At 42.2% G+C, this 24,417-nt stretch overlaps 1 protein-coding gene across 2 annotated transcripts in view; it reads left to right on the forward strand.

The window, feature by feature from the left end:
• Nucleotides 1–24,417, forward strand: part of ttc7a (tetratricopeptide repeat domain 7A) — a 68,251-nt gene that overhangs the window by 3,291 nt on the left and 40,543 nt on the right. For both annotated transcript variants that reach the window (XM_085428920.1, XM_085428919.1), the window contains 11 exons: nucleotides 2,016–2,179; nucleotides 2,372–2,540; nucleotides 6,268–6,398; nucleotides 6,576–6,700; nucleotides 7,491–7,569; nucleotides 8,561–8,730; nucleotides 10,529–10,592; nucleotides 10,927–11,064; nucleotides 17,226–17,309; nucleotides 17,904–18,008; nucleotides 24,288–24,405. In XM_085428920.1, coding sequence (XP_085285046.1) covers nucleotides 2,016–2,179; nucleotides 2,372–2,540; nucleotides 6,268–6,398; nucleotides 6,576–6,700; nucleotides 7,491–7,569; nucleotides 8,561–8,730; nucleotides 10,529–10,592; nucleotides 10,927–11,064; nucleotides 17,226–17,309; nucleotides 17,904–18,008; nucleotides 24,288–24,405 — 1,347 coding nt within the window. The remainder of the gene's footprint in view (nucleotides 1–2,015; nucleotides 2,180–2,371; nucleotides 2,541–6,267; nucleotides 6,399–6,575; nucleotides 6,701–7,490; nucleotides 7,570–8,560; nucleotides 8,731–10,528; nucleotides 10,593–10,926; nucleotides 11,065–17,225; nucleotides 17,310–17,903; nucleotides 18,009–24,287; nucleotides 24,406–24,417) is intronic.

The following is a 24,417-nucleotide window of genomic DNA, read 5'->3' on the forward strand; positions in this document are numbered from 1 at the left end:
AGCAGTGCTGATTTTCTAACACTGGAATATTTCTAACATTTTGAGTTATTTTCCAGTGTTAGAAAATCATGGACGTGAGGCTTCTGAAGTCTCATTTTGAATCCTCAATATTAGCATTTTCACCATTACAGTTTTGGTTTAAAAATTCTGGGTGTAATGAGGAAAGGGATGTTGGATGTTATAAACTAAGCTGGAAAGTGTGTACTCAGGTCAAATTAGAAAGCTGTTTACCCACAGAGGTTTAGCTTAGAGGAACACAAGTTATTTTACAAAACAGGTGGCTTTCAGACATACCAGAGTGGAAGGCACGCCTGCACAGCTAACATCTTAGCAAACATTTAGAGTGGTGTTTCTGTCCACCTTAATGTTAGTGCAGTGCGTGCTATCTGTTACTCCATTTTGGTCTGCACTGACTTCTAAAGGGGTTATTTGGCTACTAAGCAACCAAATGCTCTACTACTTTAACTGACTAGCTAGCTAGTTGCTATACTTTATCTGCCTTAAATCACTCTTAGCATATTATTAGCATATCTGGTTACAGGGCTAACCATCAGCTAACCAGTAGTGTTTGAAAATTTGCAACTACCTCCACTTAATGTTAACATTAACTAACTGGATAGCTAGTTGCTGTACTTTATCTCCCTGCAAACCCTGAGTTTATAATCTTCATATATTAGCATATCTAGCTATAGGGCTAACCTTTAGCTAACCAGTAGTGTTTGATAATTTGCAACTGCCTCCACTAAAACACAATGAAAAAAGTAATTTAGTAACTTCAGTGTTTCAAACAATCTTGAATGAGCTTCTTTTTTCCTTTTTTTTTTTTTTTTAAATTTTTTTAGCAAAAATAAATAAATAAATAAATAAAAACAAGAAAGAATGCTGGCTCCCAGAGGGAGATGTCTGACAGGGACAAAGTAGGAACAGAAGAGACCAAATCAATGCTGTGAGTTTTTCATAAAAGAACAAGCAATGGGTTGAAAACATCTGGGAATTAGAACTAAAAAAGCAAACTTTCTTTGTGTTTATCACTATGAGTGACCTCTTTCATAAAGAGATCCATGTGCTACTATGAAAATATTGAAACCAGCATTATTACTCACGCTTCAAACAAAGTAAAGCTCATCAGTAATAGCAAGAAACGCTTTGATCCTATTCACAGGAGGTTCAAATGTTTATTGAAATCCAAGGAAATTGTTGACTAAAGGGGAGGTGATTAGTAGGAAATGATAAGGCTGCTCCTAAAATGAAAATAGAGAAAATCAGATAATCAGAGCAATGATGATATTCAAGAGAACTGAGTGTGAGCAAACTACAGAGTAAATTTGATCTTTCTACTTGATAAGTCTTGAAGTGAAACCAGAATGTTTTTGTTTTTTTATCTCAGTCCTTACAACACCGATTCTTGCCAAAGTCTAGGCTCCAACTTGACGGTGCAGTTATTACATTGCTCCTAATGTGGCCACGGGCTGAGACACGTCCTGGTGTTTAGCCCCCACCTTCCCCTCGCAGATATTTTCAGCCTTGACTGTGCTGATAAACCAAACTTGCAAATATGTCAAGTATATCAGGGCATAAACACTGCGCACAGAGCTGGCAGTGGTAAACACACATACGCACGGTGAAAAAGCCAAACAGGAAAGCTTTAATCGAGTGTGTGTACACAGACACTGAGGTTTACTACTGGACTGTAACTGAGTGCAAGGCTCCATCTGAAGCGGGTTGTTTTACTACACATGTAAACTTTAAATCGCTGCAGGTGGATGGGAGTGTTTATCTGCTGATACCGAGATTAAAGTTCTTTAGGAAAAATATTAGGAGAAATGGAAACTGTAGTTTCTAAACAGACTTAAGGACTCAGGCATGTTTAAACTGCTCTCCCTGGGAATTGCTGTTTTGAATGGACTGAGGGAGGTTTGCTTTGGCTACAGAAACAAATGACCTGTGACCTTTAGCTCAGACCTTCAGCATACTCCGCTCACTGTGAACCTTTTTGATGCCGCCCCCTCCTTTAGATGATTACGGGACGCTGCTGATGGCAGAGGTGCTGCTGGAGGAGTGCGTGCTGGAAAACATGGATCTGCTACGCAGGTCCAAACCTTTGGTGGACAAAACCCAGCCCAAACTGTGCAAGGCCAAAAGACTCCTCAATACCATCCTTAGCCGAGGCCGTCTAACAGTTAGTCTCATCTAACTTACTTCTGACATCTGAGTTTTAGACTTTGCTCTGCTTTTTAAAAAACGACTTCCTTCATTTAATCAAACAAAGCCCTAAAGCCATTGTTTCACAGAGCACCGACAGCTTCTATAAATTCCATCCTTTTCCGTGGCTTCTTCCTATTCAGCATTTCTTTATATTGCTGTCCTACAGCCCCGGTACTTGAACGAGGCTCTGCTGCTGATGGCCAAAGTGCACTACGTGCAGGGACGCTACCGGGACGCCCAGGGAATGTGTGCCAGGGTGGGGCTGGAGGAGCTGACGCAGGATGACCAGCCGACCTACCACCTCCGCCTGCTGGCTGAGGCGTTCGTGATTAAAGGTAAAAAATGTTTTTCTTTCCTATTTCTAAGAGTTTAATTGGTTGGTTCTTGATAGCAAAGAAAAGAAAAACTAATTTTGAAGAGAAAACAAAGATAAACACTGCAGAGAATCCAATCTGTTGCATGTGCAGTAGGGAGTGTGTAGTTTTCTGCGCATGCTCTCTGCTCAGTTTTAACTGAATATAGTTGGTTACATAATCTTTCTGCACTTCCTGTCCTGTATGGCTGTCTACTGCGTGACTTTGTTTCTTTAAGCTGCCATGATCGACAGTCGTTGCAATGGGCAGCATTAAGAAAGAGATTTGCACATCCACTTTTTTGCAGGTACACCAAAGAGAAAGAAAATCCTACAGTGTCTTGAATGCATTTAAGTTAAGAGGAGTGAGCTTTAATCTTCGTACTCACACGGTAGTGGCTGTTTTTAAGCTGCAAGGCTGAAAGGTCGATGAAAAAGCAAAATCACTGACAACACGGCGCACTCACCAGCACCAGAGGACAACGAGGGGACAGCAGGAAGCAGGAGGGCTCGTGGGAAATGTCATGGGGGAGAAACTAGCTTAGTTTGGACCAGGACTTGAGGTTTTCCTGATCATTTTTATTTAATTTTAAAGGACGTTGGCAGTAGCTCCTTTGGGATGAGGGGGGTTACAGGGCAGGTAGCTCAGGTGTGTTCCACTTCATTCTGCAGATGCCCCTCAAAAGCATTTAGGTATGTGTCTAAGTAACGATGCATATGAACCCAAGGACACGAGGTTTCCCAATGCATTTCACTGTAAGGCGACAGCGAGTGCATGTGATTCACCTCACCTTCCTGTGATTTTGACTTGTGGCCGATCAGCGTGTACCGCTAACTGCAGCCGTGCTACTGGTTCTACACTATGTCACTGACTGACAGCTGGTGGCAGCAGCGCACCGACAGCAGAAGACCGCTAGCTACCAAGGACACGTAATAATAATAAAATCTCTTTAGACCTTAATTGATTTTTTCGCACTCAGCAGCAATAACATTTCTTTTAATTTAGAAACAGGATCATTACTTAAAAATATACCTGACAGAAGCCATTAAAACTTTTTCCTCTTACAAACAGTAGACTCTACACTTTAACGCTCCACTAACTCCAGGAACTCCTCTCTCCACTCCTGAATGTGTGATTTTAATGCCAACTGATTGTAAGTGTCACTGGAGCCTGGCTGTGCCCACAGTCTTTGTGTGAAAGAGTGACGATATGTCCTTATTAATGAAGCCTGTCCCAGTGAGCTCCATAAACCTCTAAAATCCTTGGAGGCACAGTTAGTATAAAAATGTCACGCAGGAGAAATTTGACTGCTTGTTAATACTGCCAGGTATGAGTGCTGAGACAGACCCGTGGTGGTTTTAAAGAATACTTGCGAGGTGGAAAGCATACATTATATATTGCAATCTCAATGTTTTCAGGACGTTCCACCAATGTCGCATCTGTGCAGTGGTCTCACTCTAACCCTATCTACATGAAATATAATGCACTTCATAACACAGCTGACAGTGTTTCAGTATGGCTTCTGGATGTCTGCTACACCGCTGCACAGTTTACATTTACAGCACATCTCCTGCTTGTCAGCCTGCACCTTCAGTAAGCAAAAGCAGCTCTAAGAACTGGCAGGTTTCCTTGAAAAACACCAGCAGCAAGGTTGAACTACTCTCGTCATACATTTCCTTAATGATCCCTTAATTAATCCCTCTGATAGGAGCTGTTACAGCCTTAAAATCACAATGACCTTTTATGGGGTTTGGAAGTGGAAATGGAAGGGAGGCAACAGGCCATTCAAACGTTGCACGACTGGAAAACATCAGCTTGATTGGGCACGGAGCTACTATTGTGTTTTAACCTTAAAGATCCTGATGAAGCGGTGCATTTTCTTTCTATGCATCGCTGTTCTGTCCCGCAGACACCTCGAGGGAGCAGATTGGGAATAAGCTAACAACGTAAAGCTCGTCTGGAAGCTGATTTCCCACCTCTGGTCTTTGTCTTGACACGTTTTTCTACAGATGCTTCTTTTAAAAGCACAACAATCATGAGTCATACGTGAAGGGAGGATTTACAGTTAGTCACAATCACAAGCTGTCTCAAGCCCAAACATGAACCCCCCCTCCCCCTCCATCACTTTTTATTTTGGAGTCATTTTAAAAATATGCTCTTTCCAGTCAGATACAGCCTTAAATGTTTTGTTTTGTTTTTTTTGCTCTAATGTGACTCACTGAATACCAGCATCATTAAAGGTCACAGATCACATTCACAGAACATTACACTGGAGGCCTGGATAATCTTGTTTCACTCATCATAATCATCATCATTACGCGGCTACACTCCCTGTTTCCTGATGATCGGATGTGACCTCACGCTCATCAAACTGGAGAGAATTTGTTACAATAACTGTCAGATTTCTTTTGATTGCTTTGAAGCCCACTGAAGGATTGTCTTTGCAAACACTTTTAACGTAGATCAGATCCTCCGGGAGCTGCTTGTCTCCTTCCTGCACTTTTCCCAGGGTTGCTTTGGAAATGAAGTCAGATGTGAATACTTGGATGATGACGTCTCCTTATTTGATTTAGCTTGGCGTCTGGCTTGAGACTGCTGCCCGTCACAGGCCTCCTGCGGTCTCGAGAAGTCCCCCCCCCCCCCTCCCACTTGTTTGTACAAATAAGTGCACTAGCAGACATCATCTGAACAGCACCAGCCTGTTAACGGCCGCTTCTGTACTTGTGCATCAGAAATGCAATTATAAGTAGAAAAAACAAACAAACAAAAACAAAAGGACAGTGTTCAGTTCAATTTTTATGTATACAGCACAAAGCTTTAAATTTTAAGGTGAAAGCCCCTCCACAAAACCAAATGGAAGAAAGGAAGAAACCTCTGGGTGAACCAGCCATCTACCACAACTGACTAAGGGGGATTAGGGGAAAATGTAGGCAGGAAGGATGTTCATGAGCATAGAAATGCAGAAAGGAACTAGCCCTAACCCTCCACAGGAAGACAATCAAAGCCCTAAAGGTGATGCCTTCGTTTGTATAACTGAAAATGGCCATGCAGACAGGATAACCATAGTTATTAGATGCTCATCCTGAAGGAGACGCTAACATTTGTACCAATTTTCCATCCAAGAACTGCTGAGATACTTCACTTGAAATCACAAATACTAACCTTGAGAGATGCTCGAGGAAAAGTCATGGGATCATCTAAGATCAGGATTCATCCTCTGGGACTAGTAAATATTGTCAGAGCTGTCCAACGCACATCCGAGTCTCATTTTAACAGACTAAACTTACTTGTATTTTCAGATCTATCTCGGTGAAGTCTGTCAGAGCAACTGAGCATTGCAAGTGCAGACCGAGTAACGATGAATGGACAAACAGTTGAAGCAGTAAAGTTTGATTATCGCCACTTTCAGTCTATTTTGTGAGGCTCAGCCTCCGTATTTCACATATACGTCACAACATTTACCCCTAGCTGCCACATTTCGAAAAACCCTGTTTGAAATGTTGTTATTAGTAATACTAATGATTTTATCAGGTAAACTGACCTCTTCCAGTCACCCACAGCTCCTGTATTACATTTTCAGCTTAACCTGACCAGCTGAAAACTAAAGCAGTTACATTTTTAATGGTAGCTTTTGTTAGTTTGTTTGCTTAGTTAGTCGCTGAGAGCAGGTGCTCGTAAAAAAGCCACGGTCTCTCTCCGTGCGTTTCAGGTCTGTCTCTGGATCACCAGACGCTGTCTGCCGTGTCCCGTGTTCGTCTTTCTGAGAGAGAGGAGGAGTCCCTGTCCTGTTACCTCAGGGCCTGTGACGCAGCTCTGTCCTACCTGCAGGAGCTCGATAAGGTGGGCTTTTTATGCCCGTGTGAGAGCATGAGCGTGTGTGACCCTGTTATGGCTGTGTTTGGTTTGGCATTTTACTCCATTTTACTGTTTACTGAGTTGTTGTAATAATCTTTTGACAGAAACTTTAAATTTCATAGGGGGTTAATAATCTTGTCTGTTTTATCTCTGTGTTTTCAGGTTGTAACAACACCCCACATCAAGTCAGCCAAAACCATTTTACTTCACTCACCCAGTGATATTGAACTGGGCTACTTCCTGCAGGCTGCATTACAGAGTGCTTACCTTTGTCTGCTGCATAGGGGGTGAGGGTAGCAACCATAACAACCATATTATTTTTCAAAAGCAAAAAATAGACCAGCAAACATCTTTACACATGCTCACATGTGACAGTATAATTCCAACGTCTTTGATAAGAGTACAAGTCAGATGATTTCAATTTTGTTCTGATTATATTTACATAATTATTAAATAGAATTTGTTACATGTGTAGCTGCAGATTGGATTCTTGTTTTGTGCACTGCAGAGTTTTATTGCTGATTCCTCCTTTGATCACAAGACTCGCTCTGCGGAGCAGAGAGCTGTGTGCTCTGTCGTTTAGCTTGTGTTAAAGTGAAGAGGAGAAGAAGAAATCAAGCCTAAGCTTTCCAGCACCACTTGACCTTAGTGCACCACAGATGCATTTTTACTCGTGATCAATAGGTGGCAGTGTTGCTCTTAGACATAGAAAAGCAAGGTGCGTTTGAATGGTCACATAGGAACACCATCTCTGTAGAAAGTATAATATTATGTCTTACTCATTCATCCACTGCCCATAAATGAGGTCGCTGTGAGTAAAGAAGAGTTCGAGTGTGTTGTCTCAGTCAAAGAAAAACTTTTGCTTTGATTACATGGCAACAAACGTCCTGCAGGACTTTATCTCTGTAACACTGTGATACTAGATCGCCTAAATTCTTCTTCTTCTGCACATTTATTTTTGTTTAATGTTACACTTTCACACCTACATGTCACACTGATATATGCTTACTGTGTGTGTGCGCGTGTGTGTGTGTGTGTGTGTGTGTGTGTGTGTGTGTGTGTGTGTGTGTGTGTTAGTCATCTTGCACAGGGTGCTCACCAGCTGCGTAGAGTGCTGAGGGTGGTGGAGTCACGAGGGTCTCAGAACTTCAGAAAGGTGGGCCACCTCTCACACACACGCATGCACACACACATACGCACACACACACACACACCCACACACACACACACACCCACACACACACACACACACTGCACTGTATTCTAATACTTAACCATTGTGACATACTTCAAGTCCATTTACTCGACACCAGTCGTATGCTTTCACCAGCTTTCATGCAGTTTGTATGTGTAATATTATACATACACATACATAATAACACAAGAACAAGTACTAACTGACCTGCTGCCATATGATGTGCAGGTGATTGGTTCAGCACAATTTGTAATCTAGAGAGACTGTAGGCGAACGCGCCTTCCACCAAAGCCAGTGACCTGTCCACATTCAAATGTAATATTTTCTTTCTTTGGGACTGTTCCAACTCTGCACCAAATCTGATGAAGTCCAGTGTTTTGGCTTTAGAGAAAAACACTGAAAACACATCTTTATACGGGAATGTTTTCTGTAAAACGATCAGTAAAAAAAAAAGAAAAAAGAAAGTTATTTCTATTCTTATTATTATTATCATTCAAATTTTCAAGTGGACAGATTCTGCATTTTTCTGTCATGTGTATAAACTGTTACAGCGGTGAGTGGATGATCATATTAAACATGATCACATATAGTCAGATATGAGTAATCCCTGTAAACTGAAAGTTCAGGACTGTTCTTGAATCTGTATGATGCCAGTGAGAGCGGAGCTCCTAAAATACAATCAATTCAGTTACAAACTGTGGTTAAGAAGCCTTTGCGAGGGGCAGCCAATCAGGAGAAAGCGCACTTAACAGGAGGGGGAAGGGAGTTAAAATAGTTTGTTTCAGACAGACTTATTTATCGTATACTGGCTGCTTGAGATGAATAAAGATTGAGAACTGAGAATCATACAAAGTTAAACCATGAAAGCTGAAAAACAGCATAAATACAGGACTCAAAGTATCAGTATTCCACACCTGCACTAATACAGCATCTGCATGTGGCTCCATCCTAGTCTGCAGCGAGAAAACTAGCAAAAGTGTTGCTGAGCTCTGTGAGCGAGGACAGCTACTGGCCCCCGCTGGGCCCCCCACCCTCAGCCTGGCTTCACAGAGAAGGAGCCGCCGCCTCCAAAGACGCCATCTACCCCACTGTTAAACCACCACATCGCTACAGCACAGAATGGTTTGTACACTCTCTGTTTTTTTTGTTTTCATTTCAGTATTTTTGGTTTTCTGTTTCAGTCTGCTCTAGTCTAATCGTGCTAAATGCAATTACTTGAGTCATGCTAAGTATTTAGCTTATAAAGCTATACATGACTGCTATGATGGTGTTAGTTACTTCACCGTATCAGCTGACAATAGTGGACAAAGATTATCTCACTAAGGAGTGTCGCTTTAGTACTTTGAGCCCACGAGTATCTCTTTTGTCTAAATTACCCTCCTGTTAAGACCTTGGTGCTTACTGCAGTTTGACCCGAGTGTTGACCTGCTGCATGACAACCTACATTAACTCCCATGTCCACTGACTTAGCAACACTAAGATGAATTTCCCTTCCATCCATTTTCTTAACCACTGATCCAATTTCAGGATCTGGGAGGGCTGGAGTCTATCCCAGCTGTCATTTGGAGGGAGGTGGGGTACATGCTGGGCTGGCTGCCAGTCTATTAGAGACAAATGTGAAACAAGAAAATAGTTTTTTGGTTGGACACCATTAAGATGGCCCCCAAAAAACAATATTGTTCTTAATAATGTGATGCCTGTGATGGGATTTTGCTATTTTTGTCTCTTCTGTAAACACAACATGTCCATCAGTCATGGGTTCCCTCCTTTGTTACTTTCCCAGAGGCTGCTCTATTTTCTCTTTTCTGGGGCTGGGAGGGACGGTCTATATTCTTTATAGATTGTGAGATAAATTTGCTTTTTTTGTTTCCTAACAAAATTAACCTGATTTGTAACAAAACATAAGCATCGGAGTTAAAGAAGAACTATTACTTGTCAATAGTTTAGCTGAAGGTTGAACTTTTAAACAGGTTTTGTCTGGAGAAACAAAACAAATCACACGGTCTTTCAGGTCATCTGTGATGTCTGAAGCTGATTCGGGTGGTTTTCACTGCGCCTGTGTTTCATCTCTGTCCTGGAGAAACCACTAGAATGCCACTAGAGGTCATCACATCCCAGGCTTAATTAACACTGGCTGAAAACCTGCTTTAGAGGAGGTTAAAGGGCTCAGAGCGAAGCCAGACTTCAGTTCATTCATTAGTTCATTTCTGACACCAGAAAGCAGGTTGCTGTTTTATCTGTGCTATAGGGCGGTTCTTTGAACATAGTGCTTATATAACATAACATGTCAGCGTAGCGTAACGGCAGAAGGCAGAAGAAACCCTTGGCCAGCCCCGACAGGACAAACTGGTTATGTGCAACAGCACACAACAATGATCACCACATAGTTGTCTAGTTTCTGCCCTCTTTGCAAAGGAATCCTGCGCTTGTTGCTCGGGCCCTTCAAGCCATACTTAGTCACCGCAACATGACTAAGCTAGCCCACACTATCATAAGTGAAGATCTAAATCCATGTCTGAGATTTGAAGGAGAGAGGAGGAACAGGAGAAACAGGCTGTGCTTCGGCATTGTTCGTGGCTTTTGTTATCAGTTGCCTCCTGAAAAGGCCTCTGTGGTGTCTGGTAAACGTGTCCTTTAAAAGGACACGGAGTTGATGAGAGGGGCAAAGAAAGTGATGAATAGAAGGAAAAGTGTAAGACCCAAAGAGTGTGTGTTTGAGAGAGAGAGAGAGAGCGAGAGACATCTGAGATACTACTGTATAGTGATATATCCAGGGTGGTCTGTATTATGTTACAGCTCCACAGGTGAGACAGAAACATGACACTCACACCAGTGTACTTCTGGATGTGTGTGTGTGTGAGTGAGAGAGGGATAAAATTCCCATTCTTGGTACTATTTCCGGCTTTCTGTGTCCTGGCAGTTGCTTCTGTCCTCAGGACGTGGTGGAGGAGGCCATTTTGCTGCTACTCATCACAGAATCCATGGTGAGATGCTCTCTCACACACACACACAAACCACAACACACACACACGCACACATTCGTTTTCATATATTTGTGGGGACACCTCATTGACATAATGCTAACCATCCAAAATGAAAGCCTAAACCTAACCGTGACCTAACTGTAACCCCGACACTAAAACCACATTTTGAGTCAAACTCGTGGGGACCGGGATTTTGTCCCCATTAGGGCTGCTGGTCCCCATAAGCTTGGTAAAATTCCAGTTTTGGTCCCCACAAAGATATGTAAACACGCACACACACATCCACCTTTCCTTGCTTCCTCGTCTTCCTCATCCCGCGTCTCTCTTTATCCAGGCCAGCGGTGACGCGGTGATCAGTCGTCTGCCGGATCAGGCTGAGGCTCACAAGACCAGTCTGCAGGACGCCACCTCAGTCTATGACCTGCTCACCATCGGCATGGTCAGGAGGGGGCAGTACGCCATGCTCTCTGAGGTGTTCTGACACACGCACGCATGCAGACGCACACTATGCTGGAGGTCTAAGGGGAGGCGAGCAAAAGAGGGAGAGATGAGATGTGTTAGTGAGAGCTTTGCCTTTGCCAAACTTTTTAATGAATGTCCTTATCACTTGGAGCACAGGGATTATGTGTCTTTTTCTCTCACTGCCTCTCAGTCTTTTCTTCATCTCTCACCATCCCCCACACTGCCTGTTCTTTTCTAGTTCTTCTTCTGGCTTTGAATTCCTCCTCCATTTTCTCATTTTTTGTTTAAACTGTCCCCCCCCCCCAGTGTGACTTTCTACCCAGATGTGGGAAGTTTAAGAGGCGGAGGTTAGCGGGGTTGTCTCAAATTAGGTTTGTCCACAAGTCTCACTGATTCATATATAGCATATGGGAGACCACACACGCTGAGGTAGTTCCACCTACACCAGTGGATCAATTTGCTGATGTATGAGGCCTGCATGGGCCATTTATTTAAAATCAGGTGTCAGCCAGTCAATACATTCCATCTTTGACGTCATGAATAAGACTGATTGCATCCTTACTGTAGCATCAGTCAGTCCATGGTGTCTCTGTGGTAAGAAATCATGTTTTAATTTCATACCAGGAATTCATATTATTGTTATGCTTTCCCTTCATATTCAAGGAAAAGGAAAATAAGCAACCTATTCCAAAGACTTGTCTATCAAAGTAGTAATACTAAGGAATATAAACGTTATCTCTTATTCATATACTGTAAAGATTTTATCTTACCACTGATGCATTTAAAAAACATAAATCTCTAGAGCTAGTTTACTCTTGTACGCATTCCAGTTCAGTTCAATACCCTTCCTGTCAGTGGAAGTCAGAGTCAAAGGTCACGGTTCTCATTTTGTGCACAGAATGTTTGTCTGAAGCACAAACTGTCACAGTCCTGGGTCGTAACCCTGTGTTTTTTCATTTTCTTATATTTTGATATTCATTGTTTATGTGCTCATGTCTATTTTGCCTACGTTGCCTTGTTATAGTTATCATCAGATTCCCCTTGTGTCTTCATCCCCTGTGTTTAAGTCCCCTTCGCCCTTCGTGTGTTTCTGCGTGGCTCATGTTATCAAGTTCGTGTCATGTCTGTGTCCCATCATGTTTCCTGTTTTACTTTGAAAGTCTTGTTTATATGTTCATCGTGCTTAGTGCTACTTTTCCCTGTGGCGTCATGATGTTCATTTTTGTCAGCTGTTTCTCCATATGTTTCCACTTCCCCTGATTACCTCCTGTGTGTATTTAGTCTGTGTGTTTTCATTCTGTCTTTGCCAGGTCGTCTGTGTTACCTCCCTCACGTCTTCTCATAGTTCTTAGAGTTGAGTCACAGTTTTCATAGTTTTTCGTTTTCCCAGTTTACGTTCTAGTTTAGTTTCGCTACTGTCCTTGTTGCTTTGTTTTGCCTTCTTGTAATCAGCCATGATAAAGGCTTGTTTTCCGTTTGAAACTTAAGTCAAGCTCCGCCTCCCTTTGTATCTGCGTTTGGGTCCACAATTCACAGCTCACACAGTCTGCTCCCGCAGATCGTGACAGTAACTTAGTAACCTGAGTTGAAAAGTTCCACTCTTTGCGTGTCTCCAAACAGTATTTCAGTCTTGAGCTGTGGAGGAGAGGAAAAAAGGCAAATGTTGTACTAAATAATTGGAAATAAAGTATCTGAATTTCAGAAGCGGGACCACGCCCCCAAACATGCTCCTTCCGGTTCTCATCTATATAGGTTCCCCCAGTTCTACAAGCTGTTCGTTCTTGTTTACATGCCCCTCCCTCACTCCCCTTTTAATTCTTTAACTTCTTCACTTATATTTAGTACACGAGGATCTGCCAGGCCCGGGAGCCGCGGCCAGTCCCCTTCAAGGCCTTCCCCAAACCGCAGCTCAATTCATGCCCAAGCCATTCACCTTTATCTACTAAAACGCTATCAAACCTCAAATGAAGACGTGGGCCCAGCAAGTGAAACTGAATGATATCCCTTTAATCTGTCAAGTACAGTGGGGCAAAAAAGTATTTAGTCAGCCACCGATTGTGCAAGTTCCCCCACCTAAAATGATGACAGAGGTCAGTAATTTGCACCAGAGGTACACTTCAACTGTGGGAGACAGAATGTGAAAAAAAAAAAATCCATGAATCCACATGGTAGGATTTGTAAAGAATTTATTCGTAAATCAGGGTGGAAAATAAGTATTTGGTCAATAACAAAAATACAACTCAATACTTTGTAACATAACGTTTGTTGGCAATAACAGAGGTCAAACGTTTACTATAGGTCTTTACCAGATTTGCACACACAGTAGCTGGTATTTTGGCCCATTCCTCCATGCAGATCTTCTCGAGAGCAGTGATGTTTTGGGGCTGTCGCCGAGCAACACGGACTTTCAACTCCCGCCACAGATTTTCTATGGGGTTGAGGTCTGGAGACTGGCTAGGCCACTCCAGGACTTTCAAATGCTTCTTACGGAGCCACTCCTTAGTTGCACGGGTGGTGTGTTTTGGATCATTGTCATGTTGGAAGACCCAGCCTCGTTTCATCTTCAAAGTTCTCACTGATGGAAGGAGGTTTTGGCTCAAAATCTCACGATACATGGCCCCATTCATTCTGTCCTTAACACGGATCAGTCGTCCTGTCCCCTTGGCAGAAAAACAGACCCATAGCATGATGTTTCCACCCCCATGCTTCACAGTAGGTATGGTGTTCTTGGGATGCAACTCAGTATTCTTCTTCCTCCAAACACAACGAGTTGAGTTTATACCAAAAAGTTCTACTTTGGTTTCATCTGACCACATGACATTCTCCCAATCCTCTGCTGTATCATCCATGTGCTCTCTGGCAAACTTCAGACGGGCCTGGACATGCACTGGCTTCAGCAGCGCAACACGTCTGGCACTGCGGGATTTGATTCCCTGCCGTTGTAGTGTGTTACTGATGGTGACCTTTGTTACTTTGGTCCCAGCTCTCTGCAGGTCATTCACCAGGTCCCCCCGTGTGGTTCTGGGATCTTTGCTCACCGTTCTCATGATCATTTTGACCCCACGGGATGAGATCTTGCGTGGAGCCCGAGATCGAGGGAGATTATCAGTGGTCTTGTATGTCTTCCATTTTCTGATGATTGCTCCCACAGTTGATTTTTTTCACACCAAGCTGCTTGCCTATTGTAGATTCACTCTTCCCAGTCTGGTGCAGGTCTACAATACTTTTCCTGGTGTCCTTCGAAAGCTCTTTGGTCTTGGCCATGGCGGAGTTTGGAGTCTGACTGTTTGAGGCTGTGGACAGGTGTCTTTTATACAGATGATGAGTTCAAACAGGTGCCATTCATACAGGTAACGAGTGGGGGACAGAAAAGCTTCTTACAGAAGACGTTACAGGTCTGTGAGAGCCAGAGATTTTCCTTGTTTGAGGTGACCAAATACTTATTTTCCACCCTGATTTACGAATAAATTCTTTACAAATCCTACCATGTGGATTCATGGATTTTTTTTTCACATTCTGTCTCTCACAGTTGAAGTGTACCTCTGGTGCAAATTACTGACCTCTGTCATCATTTTAAGTGGGGGAACTTGCACAATCGGTGGCTGACTAAATACTTTTTTGCCCCACTGTATGTGCCGCAGCTCCATCTTAGTTTTATATAAGGTCTAACGTGTTTTTCCTGCTTACAGCACTGTTATGTCTCCTAATGTCCACTGTGAGTAGTAGCAGAAACACTTTCATTATAACATAAGCACCTGACTGAAAAACTTTAAAAGGACTATTGCTAATAAACTTAATTAAACTTTAGTAAATTTTATTTTTAAAATTTAAACTCTAGTAATTAATAATTCACACTAATCACTGGTGATGTCATAATTTATGTTTATTTATGTCAGTTTTTCAAACAGGAAATAATCATTTTATGAATTATACCCACTGGGATGGACTAGTGACCTGGGAGTACCCCACCCTCTCACCCAAAGTCAGCTGGGATAGGGTCCATCTCTCTAGTTAACAGGATGTCTGGATGGACAGATGGATAGATGTTTGGTCAGTCTCAGGGCTTCAAATGCTGCCCTTTAGTCGACACAGCTGGTTTCTCACCTGTAAGGTGTCTCTATGTGATAGTCAGCTTGTCAAATTTTACCTTAACCCACCCAAACATTGTCATTAACCCAGTCATGTAGTTTTGGCCTGATTATGAAACCAAACATGAACTGTAGTTTCCAGAATCAATGTTGTATAATTTAAACCTCCCACCCCCCACCTGCCTACTTGTGCACTCTTTAAAGGTACACCGTGTAAAATCTCACCGATAGAAGCTTGAAGACTGCAATCAGCTGAATTCGGTTTTCTTACCCCTCCCAGTTCAAGTGCATAATTCTGGTGGTTGCTGTAATCCAAACAACTTTAGTCATCATTCATCTATAGTGAGTGTCTGTTGTTAGACCGCTGTTTATCCCACTTTTAAATATGACTGTCTGATGACAGCGATGCTAAAGAGAGTTACTGAGGATATCCTGAACTTTTCTGTCAGTAAGAGCTGCTGTTTTAGCCGCTGTTTTAGCTGCTGTTAGCTGCTGTTTTAGCCGCTGTTAGCCACTGTTTTAGCTGCTGTTTTAGCTGTTGTTAGCCGCTGTTAGTGAAACTTTCTTTGAAGTTAATTGAACATTGTTGGACTCTTAGTGATGTTTAGTAAATAAACTCATACGATGTGGGAATGTAATCAAGCGATTTTTAGGATACTCAAGCCTAATATTAGCCTGCATATTGTTAGCTTTTAACCAACTGTTGTTTCTTGTTTAGCCAGCCTGACAATATCTAGGAGTAACTGCAACGATATCGGGAATAAATAGTAATGTTTTTGCATGTTCCCTGACTTCAGGCATAAGGTGAATTTCATGTGGTGGGTTGAAGTGAGGAGGAAGAGGATGAAGTGGAAGTGGAGGAAGACATAATGAAAAAACGATGATGAAAACATAGCTGTGCATTTATTAGATGGTCATTATAGTTTAAAAGATTTAAAAGCTATTTGTGATATTTATAAGGTGTAGTTACGTAAGTGGTTGGAAGTTGCTGTTGGAAGACATAATTTCACACTAATGAATGAACACAATTTTATTTTTTTCCGTTACATAATTCAGAAAATTACTTACTATATCCTTAAAACAAGTGGCATCCTTGCAAACACTGTTCATGGGTGGTTCTTGAACCAGTTTTTAGAAAAAGTTATCAATTAATAATATCTAATTAAATTAATTCCATCAATTTTCTTAAACACATATGTCTCAGCTGACACGTCTATCACAGGGCTAATTGTCATTCCATTGTTTGTTAATAGTGCAAAACTGTAAGCATTTAGTCCAGTTGATACAACAGTTATATATGGTGCAGCTCAAAGTACTGTACAGTAGGCGACTTAACGCACTTGTATCTTTTAACCTCTGTTATTACAATTTGGCTGAAGCTTACTTCGAGCTCTATATATTAACCCTTCTAAACAGAGGTTAAGTAGGGATTTGTAATGGTTTGGGGCCTGATTTAGCTGGGTTAACAAGGGTCAGCAATACTGCCAGTAGCAGCAGAGACAGTTGCAGCTTCATATAGCTTCATAAAGACCTGCAGTGAACCATTACATTTCTTACACGCTTCAGTTCATGTTAGAAAATACAGAGCCCATTCACGACTACAATTAGCTACATATTCCACACTCTCTTATTCAATTAAATCCTACAGAGGTTGGTATTGTGTGCCTTTGCTCTATTCAGCATGGCATCTTTGTCTGCATGTTACTTTGTGTGCAACCTTTCTAATAAGTGCACATTTTTTAATCCTACTACTTGGCAGACCTTTTTTCTTGATGTAGCTCGCTTCTGCATGACTGACAACATCTGACTGAGCGGCGCTCCACGCCATCCTGTGCTTGTCCACACACACATCACTCACATCATTATGTACTGAAACAGCACAGAGTGGGTGGTGAGCGCTGACTGACAATCGATTTTGAGCGAGAGGAATGTGACTACGAACACTGGCCATTCAGCTTTGTGACTGTAAAGGAAAACAAAAAGCTTAATGTCCACACCGAACCATCCACTCTTATCGGCGCACTCTACTTGTACAAAGTTTCATAACTTAAACATGTTTGTGTATTTGTTTTTCTCCTCGCAGTGTCTGGAACGAGCCATGAAGTTTTCATTCAACGAGTTTCACCTGTGGCACCAGTTGGGCCTGTCACTCATGGCCGCCCGGAAAGTGAGCTCATTTCTCCGTTTAAATCAAACACCACATCACACCCAAAGGAGATAGCTATCTTCTATCTATTCTATCTATCTAGGTATTCATGGTAATGAAATGTAATCTTAAAAAGGCACATTTTTTAAATGGGAGTCCTCAGAATACCTCACAGTGCTCTTTCAGTCTCTAAGTGTCTGTGTCTGCGTGTGTGTGCGCACAGAGCCATGCGTGTGACAGAAAAATTGATGTGGATTGCATGATAAAGTGACAGCAGATCAATGGTGAGATCTAGAAATAGGCTGCTCCCTAGAAGGAGAGGGACCGCCTCAGTGTTGTCAGATCTGCTTCTATTTAGGGCCCGCGGGCGTGCACGCGCACATGTGCTCACGCATGTGCACGTGCACGTGGTCCATTAATGATTGACCTACATGTATTAAGTGACCATGTGTCTAAATGGGTCTATTAGGACTGTGTGAGGACAGTTAATGTATGTTTGATACAGTCGCTCAAAAGCGATCCATGTCATCTGTGGCTGAATGATAAGTGGCTGCTGTTTGCTCATTAATCACAATTTGTCATTGACATTTCCGTGTATGTGTGTGTGCGTTTCAGGGGGTTGGTGCTGTATCTGTATTTAAAGAGTGTGCCAGGATGAGACCAAAAGACCCTTCGTTGCCCTTGTTGGCTGCTAAAGTCTGCATTGATCAGCTGCATTGGGTAATTACACACGTAACATCTACTTGCAAAAAAGGGGGAAAAACTTCAACTTAAATACTTTCTGGCTAATTTGGCTTTATGCAGCTGCTACTTGCGGAAGCATGATTGGTCTGCAGCTCATTCAGGCAAAGAGCTTTAGGCAAGGCAAGTTTATATATATATATATATATATATATATATAGCACAATTCAACAACAAGGTGATTCAAAGTGCTTTACAGAGACATTAAAAACAAAAACAAATAAAAAGCATGATTTAAAATTTATTTAAAAAACAAATAAACAAAAAAAAACAGTATATAAAATCAAAACAGATAAAATCAGAACACTAGATAAAATCAGTAGTTAAAATATAAGTTTTGAAATTTAAGCTTAAAAGTGTGGATTTGGTGCTTTATTTAAATGCAGCTGAGAACAGGTGAGTCTTCAACCTGGATTTAAATAAACTGAGTGTTTCAGCTGATCTGAGGCTTTCTGGGAGTTTGTTCCAGATATAAGGAGCATAAAAGCTGAATGCAGCTTCTCCGTGTCTGGTTCTGACTCTGGGAACTGATAAAAGACCGGATCCAGATGACCTGAGGGATCTGGAAGGTTCATACTGGGTCAGGAGGTCACTGATGTATTTTGGTCCTAAACCATTCAGAGCTTTATAGACCAGCATCAGAACTTTAAAGTCTATCCTCTGACGGACAGGCAGCCAGTATAAAGACCTCAGAGCTGGACTGATGTGGTCCACTTTTTTGGTCTTAGTGAGGACTCGAGCAGCAGAGTTCTGAATGAGTTGTAGTTGTCTGACTGATTTTTTAGGTAGACCTGTAAAGATGCTGTTACAGTAATCAAGCCTACTAAAGATGAATGCATGGACTAGTTTTTCCAGGTCCTGTTGAGACATCAGATCTTTTATCCTTGATATATTCTTGAGGTGATAGTAAGCTGACTTTGTTATTGTCTTAATGTGTTTTTCTAAGTTTAGGTCTGCATCCATCACTACACCCAAATATCTCACCTGGTTTGTGGTTTTTAGGTGTATAGATTGAAGTTCTCTGGTGACCTGTAATCGTTTTTCTTTGGCACCAAAGACTATTACCTCAGTTTTGTTTTTGTTTAGCTGGAGAAAATTGTGGCACAACCAGTCATTGATTTCCTCAATGCATTTACCAAGAGCCTGTACTTTACTTAACAGATGTCTATGCTTCTGATCAGTTGATAGAAAAATCTATTCAATGCTTAAATAAAGGAAAGAGAACTTAAAAAAAAATGGTTGAAAAATGCTTTGATTAGAATGCTGATGATTTCCTTTGTTGGCATGACATGTACTTTTAGGGGCAGATCTGTAAGACTTGCCAGTTATATAATCATAATTATTATATTTTTAAAAAATGTTTAAGTTGTTTGACTTTCGCTGCGATGTTTGGACTAAATTTCCCAGGCACACATGTTGTGGTGTAAATTTACTATATATACACATTTCTGTAGGTGGAGCTGTTTTCCTTGTCTGTTTTGCAGTGTGCTGGAAATTATGCCATTAACTATAAAGAAGTGACACAGAGATGCAGAATAGCAAATATATCCTCATACATCCTGTGTCCAGGATTTCCAATATAAACATCAAAAGAAATTTGCATTAATGAAACACAAAGTATGACTGATTTATTGTTACATTGACTGTTCTCTCATTTCGGTCCTACTTTTTGAACTTTTTGTTTTGCAAATCACATCTACACATGGTAATAAAAGTAAAACATGACATACACAATGCTATTATTTGATTATCAAAACCAATGCAAAATTCAAAAGCAGCAAACTAAGTGAAAAACCAAGTACAACCATATTGGACCCATAGGAATTAAAAGGGTAATTAGCAGCAATTGATGGTTTTGACCATTCAGGTGTGTGTTAACTCAATACCAAGGAGGAATCTGCAGAGAAATTTCAACCATAAACATCATAAACTCTACAGTTACAATGTTAAAGTTCATGAGTAAAATTGGAAAAAGATTGAAAAAGTATGGCTTGCTTGGAAGTGAGAAAGACATGGCAGCACTGCTCAGCTTTGTGTTGCATCTGGACAAACCACACAACGTCTGGAACAGAAGTGTCCAACTCCAATCCTAGAGAAATACTGTCCTGCAGCTTTTAGATGCATCTTTACTCCAACACAGCTGAATCAAATGATTGGATTACCTCTTCAGCATGCCATCAAGTTAGGAAAAGGCCTGGTAACAAGCTATTCATTTGATTCAGGTGTGACAGAACAAAGATGCATCTAAAAGCTGCAGGACAGTAGCTCTGTAGGACTGGAGTTGGACATCCCTGGTCTAGATCATGTTTAGCCATGATACACAGCGCCACGTTTGGCCAACAACACCTCATATCACATGTCAAGCACGGTGGAGATCTTAAAAATCAAGGTTTCTATATTCACCAAAATAACTGTGATTATTATTTTTGCCATAATGAAGCAGCCCTGTTTGCCACATGACGACTTTCACGTCTCTTCTTCTTAAAACGGATTTAGCAATTACATTGATACATACTAATTAGCTCTTTTCAATGAAGTCATGCACGCACCCCTGCATCTGCCCTCAAAGCTTAACATTTACTTTACATCTGGTAACATCTGCATGTCAGCACTGTCACGGTAAGTATATTAGCAGTCTGGTATTAGCATTTAGCTCAAGGCAAGGAGCAGCTAGCGTGATTGAGTGTTATTTCTTGATAATGTGAACGCTCATAACTGACAGAGATGCTGACAGCGTAAAAGGCTTGTCACACAACCAGCCTGCAAAACAGTATGCAAAAGTGTGGGACGCCACAAGCAAATGACGTAGTTCATTAGTTTTAAAATGAAACAACGTGCAGGAAACAAATCTTAGTGTACCGTTGCTTTATTTTAAACTTCAGAAATGGAAGATCAAGTTCACACGTATTTAGAGAGAGATTTTGTGTCATGATACGGCTGTGTGGCAGGCAGGATGAGGACCCAATCGCAAAAACTCACGGACTCAAGGGATGAACTCAAAAGGCAGCTTTATTGCTTAACAGAAGATGATAGGCGATACAAAACTAGACTGGGGAAAAACTAACATAAAGCTCACCAAGGAACACAGGGAAATCCACGCAGCATGAGGGAGAACGCGACACAGAACTGAGGGAGACGCAGACATAAATACACCAAGGGTTAACGAGCGGAGTGGGAGCACACGGGGAACACAGGTGACACTGATAATAATCACGAGACATGGCAGGAGTGAACACAACACTGACGGGAGAGGTGAAACAGGAAGTACAGAGGTTCAGACAGGAGGAGAGAGAGCACGAGTAGAACACCAACATAACGGGCAGGGGAGACACGGAATAAACACGAAAGGGGACGAGGGCTCATGAATACACAGAGGGGCACACAGGGGGTGAGAGTCATAAAGGGAAAGCACTCAGGGAACAACACAACAGGGCAACTCAGGAAACAGAGCCTAAACAGGGAACTGAATACAAATATACATGAGAACTAAGAATACTGGGCCAACATGGCCCAGGATCATGACATTTTGAGCCTGACTTGCAACCACAGCCTTTTTAAGATCTCCTCCCAAATTTTTACTGATGTTCACATCCGGAATCTGTAGGGACTAGTCGGAAAACTTGAGCTTGCGTTTCTTGTTTGTGCGTCAGAGCTGCGTTGTGAAATGGTGCACTACCACGCTCATGTCAGTTAAACCTTCTTTTAGCTAATTTGCAGTCATATGGGGGTTTTACGTTGCCTTTCTACCCAGCAGCCATGTAAATTTGTTCTTCCAGAGCTTGCCTTTCTTTTCACAGTTGTCCTTAACTGACGTTTCTTAATGCCATTTTGGAAAGTGGGAATTACAAGCTGGAAGCCATTTGATATCATTTTATAGTTTTCCACTGCTTTGTGGGTGTCAGTTAAAAACATTTTTACACCCTCAGTCAGATGCTTGAAACAGCCCATGGTTTAGTGCTACTAAAAGATTTAAGTAGTTGGAAAACAGAACAGCTTTGCTTTTTAAACAATTATAAAACTAAGATTATTGGGATAAAATGACTTTTTGTGGTTAGTTTTTTTGCTGCAGAGCTCTAGCTTTGTCACAAAAACATCACTCGACCCAATTGGCAGACCTTCCAACTAGCCATACTTCTTCAGTCTTTTTCTAATTGTACTGTCATGAATTTTAACATTTAACATGTTGGCTGAGGTCTGTAGAGTCTGAGATGTAGCTGCTGGGATTTTTGCAGTTTCTTTCCTTCTTGGGAACATTTAGCTTTGTGTTAAGAGATGCTCATACTTGCTGATGATTAGTTCATCAGGTGCATTTGATTAGCACCACCTGGCTGCTGCTTACCTTCTTAATTCCCATGGAAGCAGTTTTCTTGCACATGGTCAGCTTTGGCTAGTACTTACAAGAATATAACATAAAATCGAGTCACAGAATTGCATAGTGCATCTAATGTGCTGATCAAAAGTTGTAAGACGACATCACCGGGTCCTTAATATTTGGCAGGGGTCTCGAACTCCAGACCTCGAGGGCCGGTGGCCTGCAGGTTTTAGATGTGTCCTTGATCCAACACAGCAGATTTAAATGGCTAAGTTACCTCCTCAACATGTCTTGAAGGCCTGTTAATGAACTAATCATTTGATTCAGGTGTGTTGACCCAGGGTGAGATCTAAAACTGCAGGACACCGGCCCCTCGAGGCCTGGAGTTCGAGACCCCTGATATTTGGGATTAATGCTGGGGTCAGTCAGGCAGTTACACACTACTACTGTGAATCCCGGGCCTGCTTGGATACTCCTTCAGTGCATGATCTCAGCAGGAAAGAGAAAATAACATCAACAGTGTTATTTAGTGTAGAGGGAGAGAGGGAGTTGGAGAGAGAAAGAGAGATTAGAAAAGTGGAGCTAACAGAGGCAAATGGAGAGAGCACATCTGTCAGTGGCTGGAGATCATGGCAGGCTGGAAACACTAAGGAGCTTACAGCCGTAATCACAATGGGACACTATGGTCGTAGTGCAGTGTGGCATTACATAAATGTGCCACTGTTATCCACCATCAGCTCCACTGGACAGTCTGGGCTGATATTTACTGCAGCCAACAACGTTACGTATTTTAACATTTTTTGCTCTTTTCTGTGGTTTTTCGTAGGTTTCTTGTAGACATATCTGAAATCCCCCAAACCAGTGACATCACCATGAACTGTGGGACTCTCGATCTTGCACGTAAAGCTGCTTTTCTAAATTCCTGAAGAGCAGTTTTTTGCAGATTCAAGGTTTTCCACAGACAATGGCGACGTGTTCTTTCTCCACACTGTTCAAGGGGAGGAGAAAAAACAAAACAAAATCATAATCTGCCTAAAACATGCACAGACAGGGTCCGCGTGTAAACGGCTGGTCTATTGTGCGCAGGCTTTAAAAGAGCGAGGGCTGGATTCAGAGGAAGGGAGAGAGAACAGAGGAGGAGGATGAAGGGAGGAGGAGGACATGAAGCGGAGGGGGGGTGTCAGAGCAGTTTGCTTGCTGTTGCACTGGTGTGCTGTCAAAGGCATTACCCCCCCCCACCTCCACCCACGCCCATCTACCCACCTGCCCGCCCGCCACCAGCCATACCTCACACGGAGTGACACACTTTTTCCTCAGCTCAGAGCACCTCGGCTCGGCTCAGCCACACACCGCCTGCAGTCTACTGCTGTGTGTGTGGGCGAGCGTGTGTGTCCTTCAGCAAACTCTGCGCTGTCCTTCAAGCAAATCTGTCCGGACTGTCCTCGCACTAAACTCACGTCCCTCCCCACTGCATCGCAGACACATTTTGCTGGACAGACTGGCAAAGTTTTCAGCTCACTTTACAGTACCTCACAATTCACACAGCAAATATAGATTTTTTTTATTTTTATTTTTATGAGTTTTATCAGTCTTATCCATCATGCTCACCCATGAGGGAGGCATGTGATTGATCCCAGCTTCGCAATCAGAGTCTCAAAGAGCCACAAAAGCCCCAAAAAGAACAAGAAGTCGACTGAGTCGACTGTAACAGATGGTATGGCTTCTACAGAGCACTGATCTCCACATCACAGAGTCAGCTGGGGATTACGCAAAGAGATCGAAGACAAAGAGACAGTTCTGCGCGATGCTTCGAACAGCCCAATCTCCATGTAGCTTATTGTTTCACCAAAAATTGATTCAACTTGGGTGTTTTTCCTCGTCCCTCTGCCGCATATTCATCCCAGCTAACATCCTTCAGAGGTTAATGTGTTTATGTGTGTATGCAGATCAAGGAGGCAGAGGCTCTGTCCCAGAGTGTGGTGTCTATGGGGGAGGAAGCAGGAGAATTTCTGCCTAAAGCCTACCTGGCTCTGGGACTCTGCTGCAGTCTGCAGGCCTCTGATGGTAAATCTAACC

Source organism: Rhamphochromis longiceps, linkage group LG13, assembly GCF_057381845.1.
Source record: "Rhamphochromis longiceps isolate RC_006_pf linkage group LG13, R_longiceps_female_GT1.1, whole genome shotgun sequence".
Taxonomy (NCBI): domain Eukaryota; kingdom Metazoa; phylum Chordata; class Actinopteri; order Cichliformes; family Cichlidae; genus Rhamphochromis; species Rhamphochromis longiceps.